This window comes from Sesamum indicum, linkage group LG3 (assembly GCF_026168435.1).
Source record: "Sesamum indicum cultivar Baizhima isolate 11 linkage group LG3, ASM2616843v1, whole genome shotgun sequence".
NCBI lineage: Eukaryota > Viridiplantae > Streptophyta > Magnoliopsida > Lamiales > Pedaliaceae > Sesamum > Sesamum indicum.
The window spans coordinates 19585397-19602834 of NC_142659.1; the positions used below are offsets into that span (position 1 = coordinate 19585397).

The window sequence follows — 17438 nt, forward strand, 5'->3', positions numbered from 1 at the left end:
ACCCTTTTCGAAAATTCACTATTTATATCTGACTCTCTTTATTTAGTGATGGGGGAAAATGTAGCTTGAGACTTAAGTAGGTCAAACTCTTGCACAAGTTAGAAAGTAATCATTTTCTTTTCAATTCCTTCTCCCTACAAAAGTCCTTCTTACAATGAAATTAGGGGTATTTATACTACGCTAGCAGTAAATGCTAGGTGGTGTAAAATTAATTTTACCCCCTTACTTATCACTAATGTGTGGTTACAATTTATATATAAGGATTAATCTAGTAATTACAAAATAATTTTAATTGTAGACCCATGATCTTTTATTGCCGCTTATGTAAAGAATTTGATTTCTTTTTGGACCATCATTTGATTTAGCTTCTTGTCTTCACCAGCAGTCCCCCAACTCCTAAGTATGAGAGGTGATATTTGAGAGTTTAAATAAGCAAGTTTCCTTCAAGGCGGACTCTTCCCACTTATTTCCTCATTAGGATTTCTGTTGACATGCTTATAAATTCTGAATGGCACTCTGATCGTCTTCTCATTGTTATCCTTCTAAAGGTTGCTTCTGACTTAGATAATTTGATATGTCTAAGAGAGGTAGTTCTGGTATATAGCGTACTGCCCTTCCTCATCTCCTCTTTTTAGTTGTAAATTTTATATCTGAGAACATGAGTACTCAAAAAAACTTGGGAAACAATTAGGTATCCAACTGGTAGAATGTCTAATAATCGAGTCGAGGGAGAGAATTCGCGGGAGGTTGTCACGGGAAAAGGGGCCATGGTGCCACACCAAAATAATGGCGCTGGCGCCATCGCAGTCGTGGGTCGAGGCACCTCATCTCGACCAGTTTGTGCTGAAAAGGCATCTCGCTAGGGAGAGGAGGATTTAGGGTTTATTAGTCACTCAAACTCCTCGTCTGCAACCAATGTGGGATGCTTACCTATATCATCAACCCTTCAGACGAGGCCTTTGGGAGGAGCGCATGGCCCCATTCCTACAAACGACACCAAATGATGCGACTTACAACTTGATTAGTACCCCATTGCGCGAAGTTTTATTCAATCTGGCATCATATGAGCCTCACGATTGTCCTAAACAAATGCCTCGTTAGGAGAGGAGGACTTAGGACTTATTAGCTACTCAAGCTCCTCGTTTACAACCTATTTGGGACGCTTGCCTACATCATCAGCTCTACAGACGAGGGGCTTGGGAGAGGCACATGACCTCATTCCCGCAGACAGTGCCAAATGATGTAGCTTATGACTCAATTGGTGCCCCGTGGTATGGATATTGTCCGTTCTGACTTCATATGAACCTTACGATTTTGTCCTAAAAAAACGCCTGGCTAGGAAAATGAAGACTTGAGACTTATTAGCTACTCAAGCTCCTCGTATGCAATCAATGTGGGCAAGTGTCCCACATTGATTGTAGACGAGGAGCATAAGTGGCTAATAAGCCCCAAGTCCTCTCCTTAGCGAGATGTCTTTTCAGGACAAACCCGTGAAGATCATAAGAAGTTAGGGCAAACAATACCTCGTGCAACAGGGCACCAGTCGCAAGCCACATTAATTAGGTTTGGACAAAAAATATTGACATTAGCAAAAAAAAAATATTTTTTTTTTAATTTTACCTCTCATTTAACATTTTCATATATGTATTAACTTTGTACTTATAAGAAAAAAAATTAATAATATTAACATTACTCCAAATGTATATGTTACATTTACGCCTTTCTAAGTATAAAAAAATACATGAAAATATTAAATAAAGAAAAAAAAAATTTATATAATTTTTATTAACAATAGCATTTTACTTGATAAAAAAATATCGAGTGTAAAAAAAAATTCCTAGAGGAATGTAATAATAATTTCAAAACTTTTCTAGAGAAAGTATAACTTTTAGTTTTTAGAAAGAGTATAAATATAATTACCCTTTTTGTAAAATCATTGTACTAATATTATAAGGTATCCTGAATTTCGGTATTAAAATTCCAATTCTTTTGAGAAAAAATAATAAGAACTTGTGTAGTTGGAACTTGGAACCGACCGCCTCCCACCGGCCCCTGCCCGCACTACATTAACAGCGCATTTATTGTCGCCAAATGCTATATATTGAGGGAGGAAAAGATTGGAAAAAAAAAAAAAAATTAGATAAAAACCCAATATATTTGCGAAAGAAATTGATATTCTATCGACTTTTTCCAATTTCCGCCTGCAAATTGTTCACCAACCATGGTAAGATCTCCGGTTAAGATTATTTTTCAAAAGATTGCTGAAAAGTTGTATTTTCTAGTTCGATTGTTTCTGTTGTTTAGTCTCTAATCTTTGCGAATGTGGAGATTTCTGAGAACGTATTTGGATTATTTTTTCAATTATTACCGGAGAAAAAGAAGGTATAGGGATTGTATCTTCTTCGTAGTTCTTTTTGTCCTGTGCCTGTGTTAGATTTGCGTGCATCTAGTCCGTCCAGTTTGTTATTTTTCAGTTCCGGTTCTTCGGAGATTGATGTTCTGATTAGCTGAATTGGATGATTGTGGCGCATATTTTGAGCTGGATGGATTTTCTGTCTGTTTGATAAAAAAGGAATTTTTTTTTTGGGAACTTGCGTATGAATTTCTTGTGATCTTGAATGCAAAACTCAGTTTTGTAGTCTACTATTAGGTGATATTGAATTTAATAGCTTATAATTGGTCGAGATTTTGTATGTTTTGCTTTCGGTTTTGTTTAATAATGAATAGAAAAGCAAAAATATTTGTAATGCATGGCCGCTGCCTTCTACAGGGAATAAAATTTCTTCTTTATGGACATGTAATTGGAAATGGATCTGGAATGCTAGCTTGTCTTTTCTAATTCATGTTATTCGCCTGGAAAGGCGATGTCTAGTGCCTGTAATCACAGCTTTCAAGGTTTCTGCTGTATGTGAGGCAGTTTAAACTGGCAACAGCTGACCCATATCTCTCGTGTTAATTGGTAAAATGTTATCACAATACTATACTGCGTACTAGCATATATACAGTACTAGCGGATGGGCACACCAATGTGTGTACAAAATTGGAGCAGCGATTTATTCAGTACTTAGCTTAAGTAATTAGGGGCATTACTATATAAGTGCAAAAGAAAGTTAATTTAATGTAAGCCAATAAGAAAATGGTAGTAAAACAATAATTTTCTAATTACCTTGATAGTAAAATGATAATTTTCTAATTACCTTGATAGGAAAATGAGGTGGTTTAAGGGTATTTAAGGAATTATACATTTGACATTCCAAATCAGTTATTCCAGGGGCCTGAGCTATTGTAAAGAGAATAGATATACCTCTGATAAGGTTGATAATTTGCCAACTCCAGGCACCCTTGATATGTAACTGACTATTTGCTACTCTGTTTGCATCCTCTAGACAACTTCAAGGCGTTTGTCAGATAGGAAGGTGATGAAGTTTGAGAAGAACATAAAGAAGAGAGGTGCAACAGCTGAAACAACTAAGAAGAAAGGCAGTTCTTATCCTGTGGGTCCTGTGGTGCTTGGGTTCTTCATATTTGTCGTCATTGGATCTTGTGAGTTGCCATCATCATGATTCCATAGCTGGAGTTTTTCTTTCCTATTGGCATCATTGAGGCTTTGGCATTATGTACAATGGCTTCTTCGGTTCCACAAAGTGCTTTTTTCTTCATTTGTCCATATCATTTACGTTGTGCTGTAGATTCGCAGGGAAGCTTAAATGCTGCTTATGTGCATTTTGTGTCTACATACATTTATCTAGAATATGTGGTTGATGTTATTTAAAGTAAGTCTAGAATCTTGGAGTTGGAGATGCACTTCATGAAATAATCATGCAACTCCAGGGATTGAGTGACGAGAACACAAAAGAAAAATAGTAACATTCTTGTGCATCACTTTGTTTTCTGCACTGGCTTTCGATAAGGAGATAAACATAAGTGAACTGAGTGCTATATGTGAAGCTGTTTTAAAATATTCACTTCCACACTCATTAACATAGTGCTCATTCAGTCACTTGCTGAGATGAAATCATATTGGTTGATTAGCTGGGGAGTGCAGTCAGCTTACTCTCTTTCCTTTATTTTATGATCTTCGTGTTGTCTTCTGCATGACTGGTGATCTTCATTTAGTAGCAACTGCAGACATTATTACTCTTACATGCTTTTCTGATTGCCGTTTCACTTCGTCTTTTACCAGCTATATTTCAGATTATCCGTACTGCGGCAAGTGGAGGAATGGCTTGACAACTAATGCCAGTAAATTAGCAATGAGTTTAACTATAGGTGGATTATCAATGATGTAAGATATAGGTTTGTCATCAACTGTCGGCATGGACTGATTATGTCCTGGTGAAGTAAAAGTGATGTGTGGATTCTTATGATAGTAATGGATTAGTTCACACATCTATCTTTGAGAAAAGGCTGTTGGTTTAATGGATCTACTCTTTTTGTATTTGCATTTTATCAAATTGCTTCTGCTTTCAGGTTTGCCCACGGGGTTCGAGGGCTTATTTAGTGTTCTTCTTATACCAATATGTATAATTCAACTCTCAGAAGTCTGAATTTCAGCAATTATCACATCATTTGCTGGTAGTCATTAAGTGATGACAGTATTGACAAATTTGATAATTTAATACCTCCATCTAAAGATTACATAATTTCATCAAATATCAGGGAGGTATTTGTAATTTTTCAAATAGAGAATTCGTAATTACGCCAAATTGTAAAGGAAGTCATTGTAAGTTATCCTATTTTTATTAGGTTTGATGCAAGAATGCCTTGCATAAATAGTGATGGGTAGGTTTTCTTAGCTTCTTGATGAAGTTTTTTTTACGGTGCAATGACTTGTCTTATCTCAAGGGGTAACTGCTAATTTGCATAGGGATAATTTGCTCATTTGCTAATTTATTTTTTATAAAAAATAATTTGTTTATTTGTATCATCACAGTGAAATTTCTTGCATTTTTTTCCTTTCATCTTCATTTCTTTCTTCTTATTCCATGCTTGTACGGCAAATGAATACGTTTTGGTCATTAGGAAGCAAATTTATCAATCAAAATGATAATTATAAACTAAAAGGAAGAAAGCGGGGCTTCATTTCATCCAATAACTTAACCCAATCATCTAAGATCTAACATATAACATAACTATTACATCCCTCTAACACAAATACAATATCCAACATAAAAAAAGAACCCCACAAGTTCAACCAATTAAGGTTAAAAATGTACCATGACAGTAACAATGCGTTCTACGACAATCACAATCGGTTCCTCCTACTCAAAAATTTACATTATGTTGCTTTGCTTGGTTCGACCATCCAAGCTAACCAGGTATGATAGCTTTGGCCCTTATTTAGATTGTATTGTCCTCTCAAACAATAAAACCACAATCACCATCTCCAATAGCATAAGTGTGGAACTTTCTTCTGGGATTTTATTTATTCAAGACGTCCGAAGCCTCGCAGCTCTCCCACGGGAAAACTTACACTTGCAATTTCAGGCATTTAAAGGATGTAAGACTATTTTGTTCTAATTTTGGTCGTCTAAGAAAATATAAAGCAATTAGGTGGGGAAATGGAGGAAAAGTTGAGTTCTTCCCTTTAGAATGAGGGAAAGACATTTTTTCCTTTTCCCTCCTTTTCTCATGCTTGGTCATCCTTCTTCCCTCCAAATCTATGCTACTAATGTGAAAGGGAATATCAAGTGTCTCCTGTCGATAAAAATGAATGGCAGAATTGAACAGTATCAACATCACAGCATTTTTGGGCCAACTCCACCATTTTTAAGGAAACATGGGACTAATATTAAACTCAATGGGATTTGAAATACCTATATTCCGTGGTACTAAAATTGCAAATTTTGTTCATGTTGAATGTGCAATTATTGCTAGTATATATACTTTATTATTAACTTAGAGCACTCTTTTGGGTATCGCCTAATTTTGATTATCATTTACTTTTTAAATTTTTAATTAATTAGTTATTTTTAACTTCCATTTATCATTATTTTCCATAACTACTTTTTGTTAGTTTTTTTAATTTCTCCAACATTATTTATTATCTTTGTTTGTCAACATATTTCTATAAATCAAAATATTCATATTAATTTATTATCTCAATATATATATTTTAGGTAATTTTTTGCTCTACAAATATTAATAATATAATTTATATAACTATTTTATTTTAATTCTTTTTAAAATTACACACAGATAAAACGTGCCACACTTATTACCGGATGTGCTTTGGTTTCTATCACACATACATAATACAGAACTACACAGTCACTACATAATGGCTTTTTAGTCCAAAGGCACATACAAAATATCATTGCAGCAAAATCATATTGTGGCTTTTTAGTCAAAAGGTACACAGTCACATTACAGCTAGATTTCTAAAATGTGATGTTAATAGAGTTTAGGAACAATAAGTCTCTCAACCTCACAAGTCTCCATCTCCCTGTACCCATCACTACATGCATTAGCACAACATACAAAATGTGGTTGCAGCAAAACATATATGTTTTATAGTTCAAAGGTACATAGTCACTACTTAACAGCTAAATTTCCAAAATATGATGTTGATACAGAGTTGGAACAGTTAGCCTCAAAACCTCATAAGTCTCTATCTCCCTCTAGCCATTAAAACATGCATTACCACAACATACAAAATGTTGTTGCAGCAAAATATAATATGTTTTTTAGTCCAAGTTCCTCATTACAGCTAGATTTCTAGATGTGATGTTGATACAGAATTGAGGAATTAGCCTCTCAACCTCACAAGCTCTATCTCCCTCTAGCCATTAAAACCTCTCAAGCGGGCAATCAACTCGTCCTGTTAATAGAAATGAAATAACGAGTTAATGATATACACTGTGGAGCAAAGGCAACCAAAGCATGATTATAGAAGGTCTTGATCAATGCCATTTTCGGACAGATTGATCCAACAACTGAATAGCTGAGGATGGAGCTAACGGATAGACAATTGGAACTTGCCTTTTTCCCCTTCACCGAAAGGCCTCTCTCCTTAAGAAGAGCACGGAGTCTCTCTACTGTCAGGCTCTGTAGATCTTTGTCAAGCACGCGCAATGCTGCCTCTACATATTCATGGATTATGGAAGCAAACAAGCTTAGTCTCCAACAAAATCAGATATCAGAAAAGGAATTCAGTTCATTATAGAATATCAGCTGCACCACATACCAAAACAAGAGCATGTAAAAGAGAGTTAAAAAGCAGTGAAATGCAAAATGGTTACCACTGTTTTCTATTTGCTTAAACAATAGCATAAATCTACTTCTTGGTCACCTTCAGAGACAAAGATACAACATTTGATGACTGGTAAGGATGCTTAATTAGGTCGTGGCTATGGTACACTTGGCTGAATTCAGCTTGCCCCAAGTAGACCTGTTAAAGACCAGCTCAGGAGTTGAAACTGCAAATGTATTTCTTTGAGCTCTAAAGCTGCTTATCTTGGGTCAAGCTCAACTAAGGAAACCAAGGCCCACTTAAATTTAGCTACAAATATGCTCAATATGATTAAAGAAACATGATATCTTAGAAGAACTTTCAACGACTTCACCCATTTTCAAAACAAGCTTCAATAGCCTAAATTTATCAGTAAACCAGGTAGCAATCACCCCAAAGAGTCTGTGCTTAGAGGCGATTGACAAGGCCTTTGCATAATTAAGATAGTGAAAACTCTGCAGAGATAAGATACTGATAGATAACAAGAAAAAATTTAAAATAGTAATAACTGCAAAGAGAAACCAATTCGACTAATAGAACGCAAGGGAGAAGAATCGAATGAAATTCCAGAAATCTTTAATACATGGAAGAAAGATAGTCTTTGTTGTATAAGCAATAAAACAGCACAAGATACATATCTCACCTTGAGAAGCACCAAGCTGAGTACTGGACATGGCCTTCTTTCCTGCAGCCTTATCCAAAGCTTTCTCAGCAGCCCTGAGAGACACTTGAATAGAACATGAAACCAGAGCATTGCAAAGAGCAGCCTAAATTGTTCAGAATCAAAATAACCCAACTGCTAACCCACAGTAGATGGAATTTACCTTTTCCTGGAACCCTGATTTGAAGAAGTGCCTTTCCCATCTTTTGTATCACCCTTTTGATTCTTAAGCATTAGAGACCTAATCAATATATTTGTTTGGTTGGTCCTTATAAGCTGGTCTTCTGATACAACAGAATCAAGTTGAGATCTTCCATTATACACAGCGCCAAGAAACAAAAGCATTATGAGACAAAATAACTCAATGATATAATATGGAAGAGCGGGTATACTGTTAATGAAGTTTCTACTATGCATATCACCTATCTATAAATTGGAACATCTCAAAATAGTGGACACAAATGGAGGCAAAGAGCATGTACAACCTATCCCCGATCAAAAACTGCATAATCGCCGCACGAAGATGCATATTGAGACATTGATTTGTCCACAAGGAAATAAAAATATTTTTAACACAGTGTTTGGACCTTGGATTTTATTGAAAGGAAACACTGAGGAAGCCATTTTCCTTTCTCTAGCTGAGAGAGCATAGAAATGCGTGCATATATATATATATATGTTATTTAATACTACTTGATTCAATTTTTCAAGATACTTGACTACAATGAAAAGGATTAAGAACAACATTTTCTTATAATGAAAATGGATAAATTTAATTTTCAATGATTTGTTGTTCCCCTCACTTGCTTCACAAATTCCATGATCCAAACAGATAAAAAAAATCCAGCTTAGTTTAGGACCATGGAGGATACAGCAAGACCATGGCATAACCAAAGTCGCAGAGCAAATTGTTGTGCATATTGGATATGAATCCATTTATATGGACAACTGAGTACTATAGATGTACAAGTTAAGACACCGCTGTTTCCCAATGAGCAACTTAAAACGAATATGACATTTATCTGCAAACCTAAAGATGGATTATTAAACATCTTTTCTAAGAACCTGGAGGTGATGTGTCATGATCGCAAATGTAAACCCGCATCCCTCCCTGCATAATTCGAGTAAAACAAAATAAATGAACAAGTGAAAAGACAAGAACATTCTCAAAGGAGATCAAGATAGCCATTTTATGCACACCCCAAAAAATTGCTGGCCTAAGTGGATACATATGCAACATAATATCAGGATGGAGATATTTAGAGTAATCAGATCCATTGATTACTGTATGTGAAACTCTGGTTGTCTGTTAAATTTTTTCCTCATAATTCACTTCACAGGCACTTTTAATGCTTCATTCTATATTCAACATAATCTTAAGCAACACAAGCTTTGAGTCTTCTCAATCAACCTACAATAAACATAAGAAAATAAAAATGTTCTCATCAAAACAAAAAGTCAGCTCAAGTTGATCAGTGCACATTACATGTCAAAGAAGAATCCGACATGTGTTAGATGCTACAAAAGAACCTTTCCATTCTCCTACAGTTTTCCAGTATCATGCTAGAAGCTAGCATACTAACCCTCAACAAATGTCCAAATAACTACTTGTCCACATTCCACAAAGAAAATTGACTCAACCAGAGCATATTAAATGTTGCAGTCAGAAACTATAAACAATAAATGCCCAATAATATCAGGTTCCAACAACTTTGGAAAGCAAACTCAGGGTTTATAAGCTGCCATGATAGCACATGAAAGGTCTGGTGACGTTTGAATCATAAGCATATACCAAATCTGTCACTAAAACCTCTCCTCTGGAAAACAATTCACAAATTACAAATCCTATCTTTAATTCCAAAATGCATTATTCACTTTCAATTTTTTCAACATTCTGAACTGGAATAAGGATCATTTATTTCGCTTCAAATGACAGAGAAAAGATTTTTCAGTCACCTTTTCTTTTAGATAAACTTCTATTTCTCTCCTAGTGAATTCAATAATCGAGCAAAATCTGAAAGGATTTGTGGATAACTGCATTCAGCTGTTTCAACAACACCTTCCTTACACGATTGACAGAAAAGAAAACCCCAGACAGTTCTATCAATTTACCATGCCTGACCCACCGGCTCTATATATTTGAAGCCCTAATCATGAATTTCTCAACAAATAACACAAGAGAAACAGTTGCATTTGTTGAAACAAATATTAAGATATGAAGCAATCAATTTAAATTTTTCGTTACAAAAGAAAAAAAAAAGCTAGGGTTTTAGAGGATTGAGAAATACCGGGTTCGAGGAGAGAATGGTGGAGGATAAGAGGCCGCGAGAGGGGAGGTTGGCGAGGAACTTGGAGGCTCCGCCGCTGGAGCCAGCCGTCGGGTTGCTCGCATCGAACGGCGGAGATGCGGTGGAGCCACCTTCCATGGCGCCTTCTAATTTCACTTGAAGAAAATAAATGTACAAATTTACTAATAAGATTCTAGAGAGAGAGAGAGAGAGAGAGAGAGACTGCTGGAGAGAAAAAGAGTCAAATGAAATTCACAATATACAGACTATGATATGTATGTATATGGGCTTATTATTGTAATGTATTGATTAAAGTCCAATAAGGATAATTAAACTATTTTCATTTCTAACGAGAGAGTGTATGAAGAAAAATATATATATTGCAATTTAGATGATGATAGCAAAGACTATATGAGAAATACTCCAATTTGAATAAGTAAGTTTTAAGAAAATAAACAATAACATTGTGTATGAAATATGATTGTCGATGTGTGTTACCTCTTACATTTGTTCTGATTGCATGTGAATATTTATCGAGTTGTGTATTTGATGGCAATTATGAAAATAACTTTCAAGAGTTTGTCTAAAATATTTCAAGTCAAGAACCCTCAAGAATGAGTATCGAGGAATTCTGTCGAGACTTCCACTAAGTGGTGCGCATTCGTGTGATGAGTGTCGCATTTCATCGACGATGGATGTGTGACGTCTATGCGCTTTATTGGTTTCTTGACAAGCGTAGTTGTCAAATTAATTGAATTGACTCGCAGAAGTTGTTATGTGGAAACTCTTGTGGCAAAATCAGTATGGAAAGTAATCTTCCAACTTGAAGAGCCACAGTAACCTTGTGTATCGGGCTATTGTATCTTGGTTCTAGCTGATGTAACTGTTGTATTGTGTGGTTGCTAAAAGCTTTGCATTAGTAGTCAGAACATAAATGAAAGTTCATGTGTTTTCAGAAGATTCGTCTATCATGAGATAATGGTGATCTCCTATGTCCTATGGACAATGTTACTTTCTAGAAGTTTGTGGCAAGAACTATTAATCAATAGGAAAATATTTTTTCATGTTGATTGCTGAGAAATACAGTCAAGAGTGGATATTTATTTATCAGGATCAAGTATGGGAACTGATTTAGAATTCTATTTCCCTAGACTTTGATAGGGAGATAGCTTGATAGAAGTATCGAATCTGTATAATATCCGCAATTAAAGGTTCACACCAATTCACCTATTCACTAGCTCTATGGACCCTTGCTAGATGAACACCTATAGTAACGGGTATTCTTGGATTAATGAGTTGATCAAAAGTGATTAATTGTATATGATTCAATTAATTTGGAGCAAGACAATTATCGGATTAAATTGTATGTGTGATACACCCAAATCTAGTCGAATGTGGATCTATAAGGGTTACACACAAAATACTAATGATATTGTAGAAAATTAATTCAAGAATTAATTCCGGATGAAAATTAATTATTAAATTATTTCTAGAAGAGAGAGAGAAAGAGAGAGAGAGAGAGAGGGAGAGAGAGAGAATTAATTTAAATTAGTTTAAATTAATCATGGAATAATTGAATTAATCAATTGAGGTCCTATGTGATGGAAAACACAAAATATTAATTAATTGAACTAATTTAATATTTGAACTTTTAAATTAGTTAATCTTAATCCAAAAATTAAATAAAAATTTAATGTGGACCTAAAATTAATTAATTGAATTAATTACAAACTAATCCAAAGTTAAAGTGTGTTTAATCTAAATTATGATCAAGCCTTAAGGGACCACAAAGACCTACCATACATTAAAGACCCTTGATTAAGGGTTTGCATCCTTTTGATTGGAGCTCACCTACTCTTGACTGGAAGCAATCCACTGTCTCTATAAAGAGCGGGAGTGGTTGGCCATTTGTATGAGCTTGCAAGATGTGTATATCTACATCTTTCTCCCTCACTCTCTTGCATCTCTCTACTTCTTAAGAATTTTATCTTTTTCATTCTTTTCTACAAGAGCTTGAAATTCATTCAAGAATCTCCTAGGAACCCAAAACATTTCTACTCTATGGAAGTGTTGTTTTGGTCCCACTCTCTTAAATTTCTAATAAGGTTCAAAGAAAACAAGTTGGTGTTTTGTGTGAACTTGTTAGAGAGAGCTTTGTTTAGCTCTTGTGTGGACAAAGCAAGACACCATGTTGAATGAGAACTTTTGAAGCTAGGACACTCCAGTATTCCCAAAAAGGTATTTAACCACATCAACAACTTGGTGTGCAAGTGCACGAATAACACAGTTTATGTAAAATATGGTCCCTTTTAATATTTTATTTATCGCTTTTGTTGCTCATTTAATGTCTTGGGCTTTTACTGATTCTTTAAAGTGGTACCATAGCCCGATTCGTATACTTGGATAGTTGATTTATGTACATTTATGTGTTTTACTGTATTTAATAGCATGTTCGTTATTATTGTCCTATGTTTATTTTATATGGCTAAAATCTGTGGTTGTTGAGATTTCAATTTTGGGCATGATCAAGATATTAAATCTTAATTTAATTTTCTATTTTTGAGAAAAACAAAAAAAAAAAAAAGAAATGGTACGACCATTGGCTTTGGCCGCCCAACCGTGCATAGAATGGTCCTGCGAATAGGCACCAAATCCTGGGGCACAACTATGTTTCAAATCCAAGTCTACACAATGGAGGAAGGAATCATCCACCAATGCACCACTTGGTGGTCTGTTTTAAAAATTTAGAGTTTTATATTGTATTTGTAATTAACACTCTATTTGGAACGTCCAAGTTGTTGAGATTGCATGCGCTTTGGTATATGAAATGAATGTGTATGATATTGGATACTGACAGATATTTGATATATGCTTTAATATAAGATATTATATTACATACATGATATATGATATATATTTGTTATTTAATGTGATGAATAATAGACAAGGATGATCACGAAGCCCTTAGACCCATGTGATTATTTTATTTATTTATTGTTGTGTATTTGATGAGGTCTATATGTCTCTTTAATTCACTCCATCTTATCTATTGCCTTGGAATGATAAGGTTTACCTTCACCCAACTTATGATTGGGTTTTCTTTATTTTAAGTTGTAATAAGAGTAGATTAGGGGTGAGGTTTTAATTTTTATTTTAAAATATAAATTGGTGGAGAAAGTAACAGAAATAGAGGCCATTGGTGGAAGTCCAATTGAAGGAGACCTAGGTCCATGATTGTATGAAATGCAAACATTTTAACAGTGTAGGAATATTATCAATTGCATCCCTTAAATTAATCAATGATCTAGCATGGGCTCGATGTATCCAAATCTTCCATCCATAATGTTAATTTCGCTTTCTCTTATTTCGATGTAGATCAATATGTTTAAAAAATCGCTTTCCGTTACACTTGAGAATAGTTTTCATATCAAAACAAACTATGCCGATTAGCTTTAAAATCTCAAAATTATTTTGAATTTAAAAAATCGCACCTATGTGATTGATAGACTTCCCCTCACTTCCTTTCCTGAAGGGTTTCTACTAATGTGTAACGCAAAGAGTTCAAACATTGGCATAGTGATGACCGTCAGGCACATTTTGCCTAATGTTAGCAACCATGATCGACGAGATATAGAAATAACACACTCACTTAGACCACACCTTTGTGGTCCACCTCCGCCTAGAAGAGTTATATGCAATATAGGATTGGTATACTATGTATGCGGTGTCTAAGGAGTTCTTTTTCGGTAACTGTAATTTTCATAAAAAGGAAAAGATATAGTACAACAATCATAAATCAGGTAGTGTTTCCTTCGACAGGCCAAGAGATACGCCACAATCTATAAAGTGCATGTATACTAATAGAGCTAGCTAAGGTAATACTAAGTATATGCTGTCTAACATCTTCCACAATTAAGTTAGTTACAATATTCGGGTTCCGCTCAGTGCTTGAATCGTCTAAGATTTCTCTCTCTATATATATGGTAGATACATGCACCCAGTAATGCGCGATAGGCCACATTGACGATATGTTTACCCCTCCACCTCCTTGCAGCCCACTCAACATCCGTCGTCCAATCTCTATTAGGCCACATTAAGCGTACAACTCGTCTAATAGTGTGAAGGCATCGGCGACTGTATCGACATCGAAAGAATAGGTGTGTGTGTGTGTGTGTTTCCACCTCATCCTCATCACATAATACACATCTACCTAAGTGAGATAACCATGGTTTGTTCGTCGTAGGTAGTTTATCCAATATAGCAAGCCATAAGATAAACATGTGGCGAGGTATCTTCAAAGCGCCCGAAAGTAGTGAAGTCCAACCTACTTTCGGGCCTGGTGGATCAAATAATCGGTATAGAGCCTGGGTCGTAGGGATTCCACCGGCAAATCTCCAAATAATTCGATCATTATCCCCATGAATCGGTGGAAGCATGTGAGTAATCTTCAAGTACTCTATGTTAGTAATGAGAGGCCACTGCTACTGACCTGCTTGGATGACAGAGCTAAGCCTGATGGATTCACGAAGACTAAGGGTGATCAGCCCCCTCGAGAATCTCTCCATAAGAGGATTTAGATGATGCCATGGGTTATTCCAGAGATAAAAGTCACATCCATCTCCAATATGGTATTCCACCATTCGTCGCAGCCACGTTCGCAAATGGACCATTTTCTTCCAACTCCATGAGCCTCTATGATCAGGGACAGTCCATATTGAAGCATCACATAGTCGTCCCTCGTATAGCCAATCAACCCAAATGGAAGTCCTATCACACCGGATGACATCACATAATTTTTTGCATATTAGAGCACGGTTCATTGTGCTAATATTCCTCAGCCCTTGTCCTCCCTCAATCAGTGGTTTACAAACTTCCTTCCACGCCACTTTGGCGTAACCACTATTCCCCGTTCCCTTTCATAAGAAAGTCCGCAGGTGCTTCTCAATGTTCTTAATAACCCTTTTGGTAGTATGAATGCCGAAACCCAGTAGACACTCAACGCCGTGAGTACAGATTTAATAATTTGCACCCTCCCTGCATATGAGAGTGTCAAGCCCTCCCAACCAGCAATACGTTCATCAATTTTTTTCAGTAAAGGTTGGCAGTCAGAAATAGACACTCTAGAAGAGATCAAAGGAAGACCTAAGTACCTCATCGATAGAAGCCCCTCCTGAAATCCAAGCACCGCTAACATCTGCTCTTTTAGTCCATGTGCAGATTGGGAGATAATAAGATGCCTCTTCTCCACATTAAGTCGTAGTCCCGACCACGTCCCAAATCGATCCAATCTGTCTTTGAATACTCTAATAGAGTCAATGTCAGCACGACAGACAATAAGAGATCATTAGCGAACCCCAGCTGAAAAATACGAGAAGGCTCACATTTTCAATGAAAGGTAAAGCCCCCGTCTTCGTCGATCATTTGTAAGAATACCAGGTGCATCACCTCCATCACAAGTACAAATAGGTATGGCGAGAGTGGATCGCCCTGTCAAAGGCCCTGAGCACCTGCAAAAAAACCATACGGTTTTCCGTTCATCCCCACCGAGAATGAAATGGTGACACACTCCTCAACCCATTTCATGAATACCACTGGAAACCAGAAGAGTTGCAACACAACTAACAAAAAATTCCATTTTATTGTATCGTAGGCCTTGCGAATATCCACTTTTAACGCATACCTCCGTGGTAACCGCATTTGATTGTAGCCGGTAAAGAGTTCATGTGCCAACATAATATTATCCCCAATACTTCTACCAGGTATGAATGCAGCCTGACAAGGACTAATTAACTTGTCCAACGCCACTTTCAATCTTTGGACAAGTAGTTTTGCAATAATCTTATACAAAATATTGCAACACGAAATAGGGCGGAAATCAGCAACAGTCATAGGAGAGTGTACCTAGGAATAAGTCCCAAAAGCATGCTATCTAAGGAGTTCTTTAGGGAGAAGATGACTGAGGGACCATACGTCTATGACTATTGTGTCAAGTGGCTCTCAGTTGTTGAGCAACTACGTGGCATGAACATGATATTGGACAATGACACATATCAATGTGTTCTTTAAGTCACTTCCCCCTTTGTTCGATCCGTTTATTGTTAACTACAACATGAATGGACTTGAGAAGTTCATCCTTGAACTGATCAATATGTTGGTTCAATATGAGTCGACGATTAAGAAACCAACTCTTGTCATGCTTGGGGGACCATTGATTTCTAAGTCCAAGGGCAAAGAAAACCCAATATTGGATTGAAAAAAAAAAGATTAAGGGCTTAAGTGGAAGTAAAGGAGTTCAAGATAAGGGCAAAGAGAAAATAAAAATGGTGGTGAAGGGCCAAAAAGATGGAAGATGAATGCCCCTTCTGCCATGTCAAAGGACACTAGAAGAGGAATTGCACGGAGTACCTTGTCTTTTGTCCAAGTTATTTTTGTTGTTGAAGTTAACATGGTTACTAACAATACTTCTTGAGTATTTGGATACCAAGTGTGGAGCTCACATTTGCAATTATTTGCAGGTGACGACAAGAAGTAAAAATAAAGGGAATATGATCCTCTAGCTAGGAGAAGGCAAACAAGTTGCTGCCACAGCTCTAGGAGAAGTCCATTTAGTTGTTACCCTGATATTAGGATAGTGTTAAACAAATTCTATTTTGTACATAGCATGATCAGGAATATTGTATTCGATCCCCATTCTTGATTAGGAGGACCGCAAGTTTCTTGTTAATGAAAAATACTTTTATTTGATGAAGAATAGTTCTCATTTATGCTTGAAAAATTACATAATGTCTTATATATTGTTCCACACCATAATACGATTATAAATATTCAATCGAAAAGAAAGCTGGATAACCAACTAAAAGCACAAACTTGAAATGTTAGACTAGGTCATATATCCAAAGATAAGATCAAGAAGTTGGTGGAGTCTAACAACTACTTTATAACCTTTATGATGATTATAGTATGATTATGTTTACTTAATGAAGTACAAGTTCAAGCCTTCAAAAGTTCAAGGAGTTCAGACTTGAAGTAGAGAATCAAACTGGTCGCAAAATCAAAGTCCTTCGATCCGATCAAGGGAGTGACTACTTAAATGGTGATTTTCTGGGTTACTTAAAAGGGAATTAGATTCTCTCCTAATGGACTCTTCTGGAACGCTACAACTTAATGGTGTTCCTGAAAGGAGGAACCCAACCCTGTTGAATATGGTTCGATCTATTATTAGTTTTATTGAATTGTCTCTATCGTTCTGGGACTATGC

General features: G+C 36.1%; 2 protein-coding genes and 1 long non-coding RNA gene across 3 annotated transcripts; 1 reads left to right on the forward strand and 2 right to left on the reverse strand.

Moving 5' to 3' along the window:
* Nucleotides 1-2023: 2023 nt before the first annotated feature.
* LOC105158133 (uncharacterized) lies at nt 2024-4473 on the forward strand. The gene is made up of 3 exons (XR_847505.3): nt 2024-2224; nt 3387-3543; nt 4184-4473. It is a non-coding gene; the product is annotated as an uncharacterized LOC105158133 (long non-coding RNA).
* Nucleotides 4474-6489: 2016 nt separating this feature from the next.
* LOC105158134 (SAP domain-containing protein) lies at nt 6490-10431 on the reverse strand. The gene is made up of 6 exons (XM_011074772.3): nt 10181-10431; nt 8958-9003; nt 8056-8176; nt 7875-7948; nt 6982-7082; nt 6490-6820 (listed from the first exon to the last, which is right to left on the reverse strand). Exons 1-6 carry the CDS (start codon nt 10316-10318, stop codon nt 6782-6784), a joined length of 519 nt encoding a protein of 172 aa, XP_011073074.1. The 5' UTR covers nt 10319-10431; the 3' UTR covers nt 6490-6781.
* Nucleotides 10432-14661: 4230 nt separating this feature from the next.
* LOC148788777 (uncharacterized) lies at nt 14662-16069 on the reverse strand. Its single transcript, XM_088878138.1, has 4 exons — nt 15861-16069; nt 15562-15687; nt 15210-15483; nt 14662-15093 (listed from the first exon to the last, which is right to left on the reverse strand). The coding sequence occupies exons 1-4, from the start codon at nt 16067-16069 to the stop codon at nt 14662-14664; spliced, it is 1041 nt and encodes a 346-aa protein (XP_088734264.1).
* Nucleotides 16070-17438: the final 1369 nt, after the last annotated feature.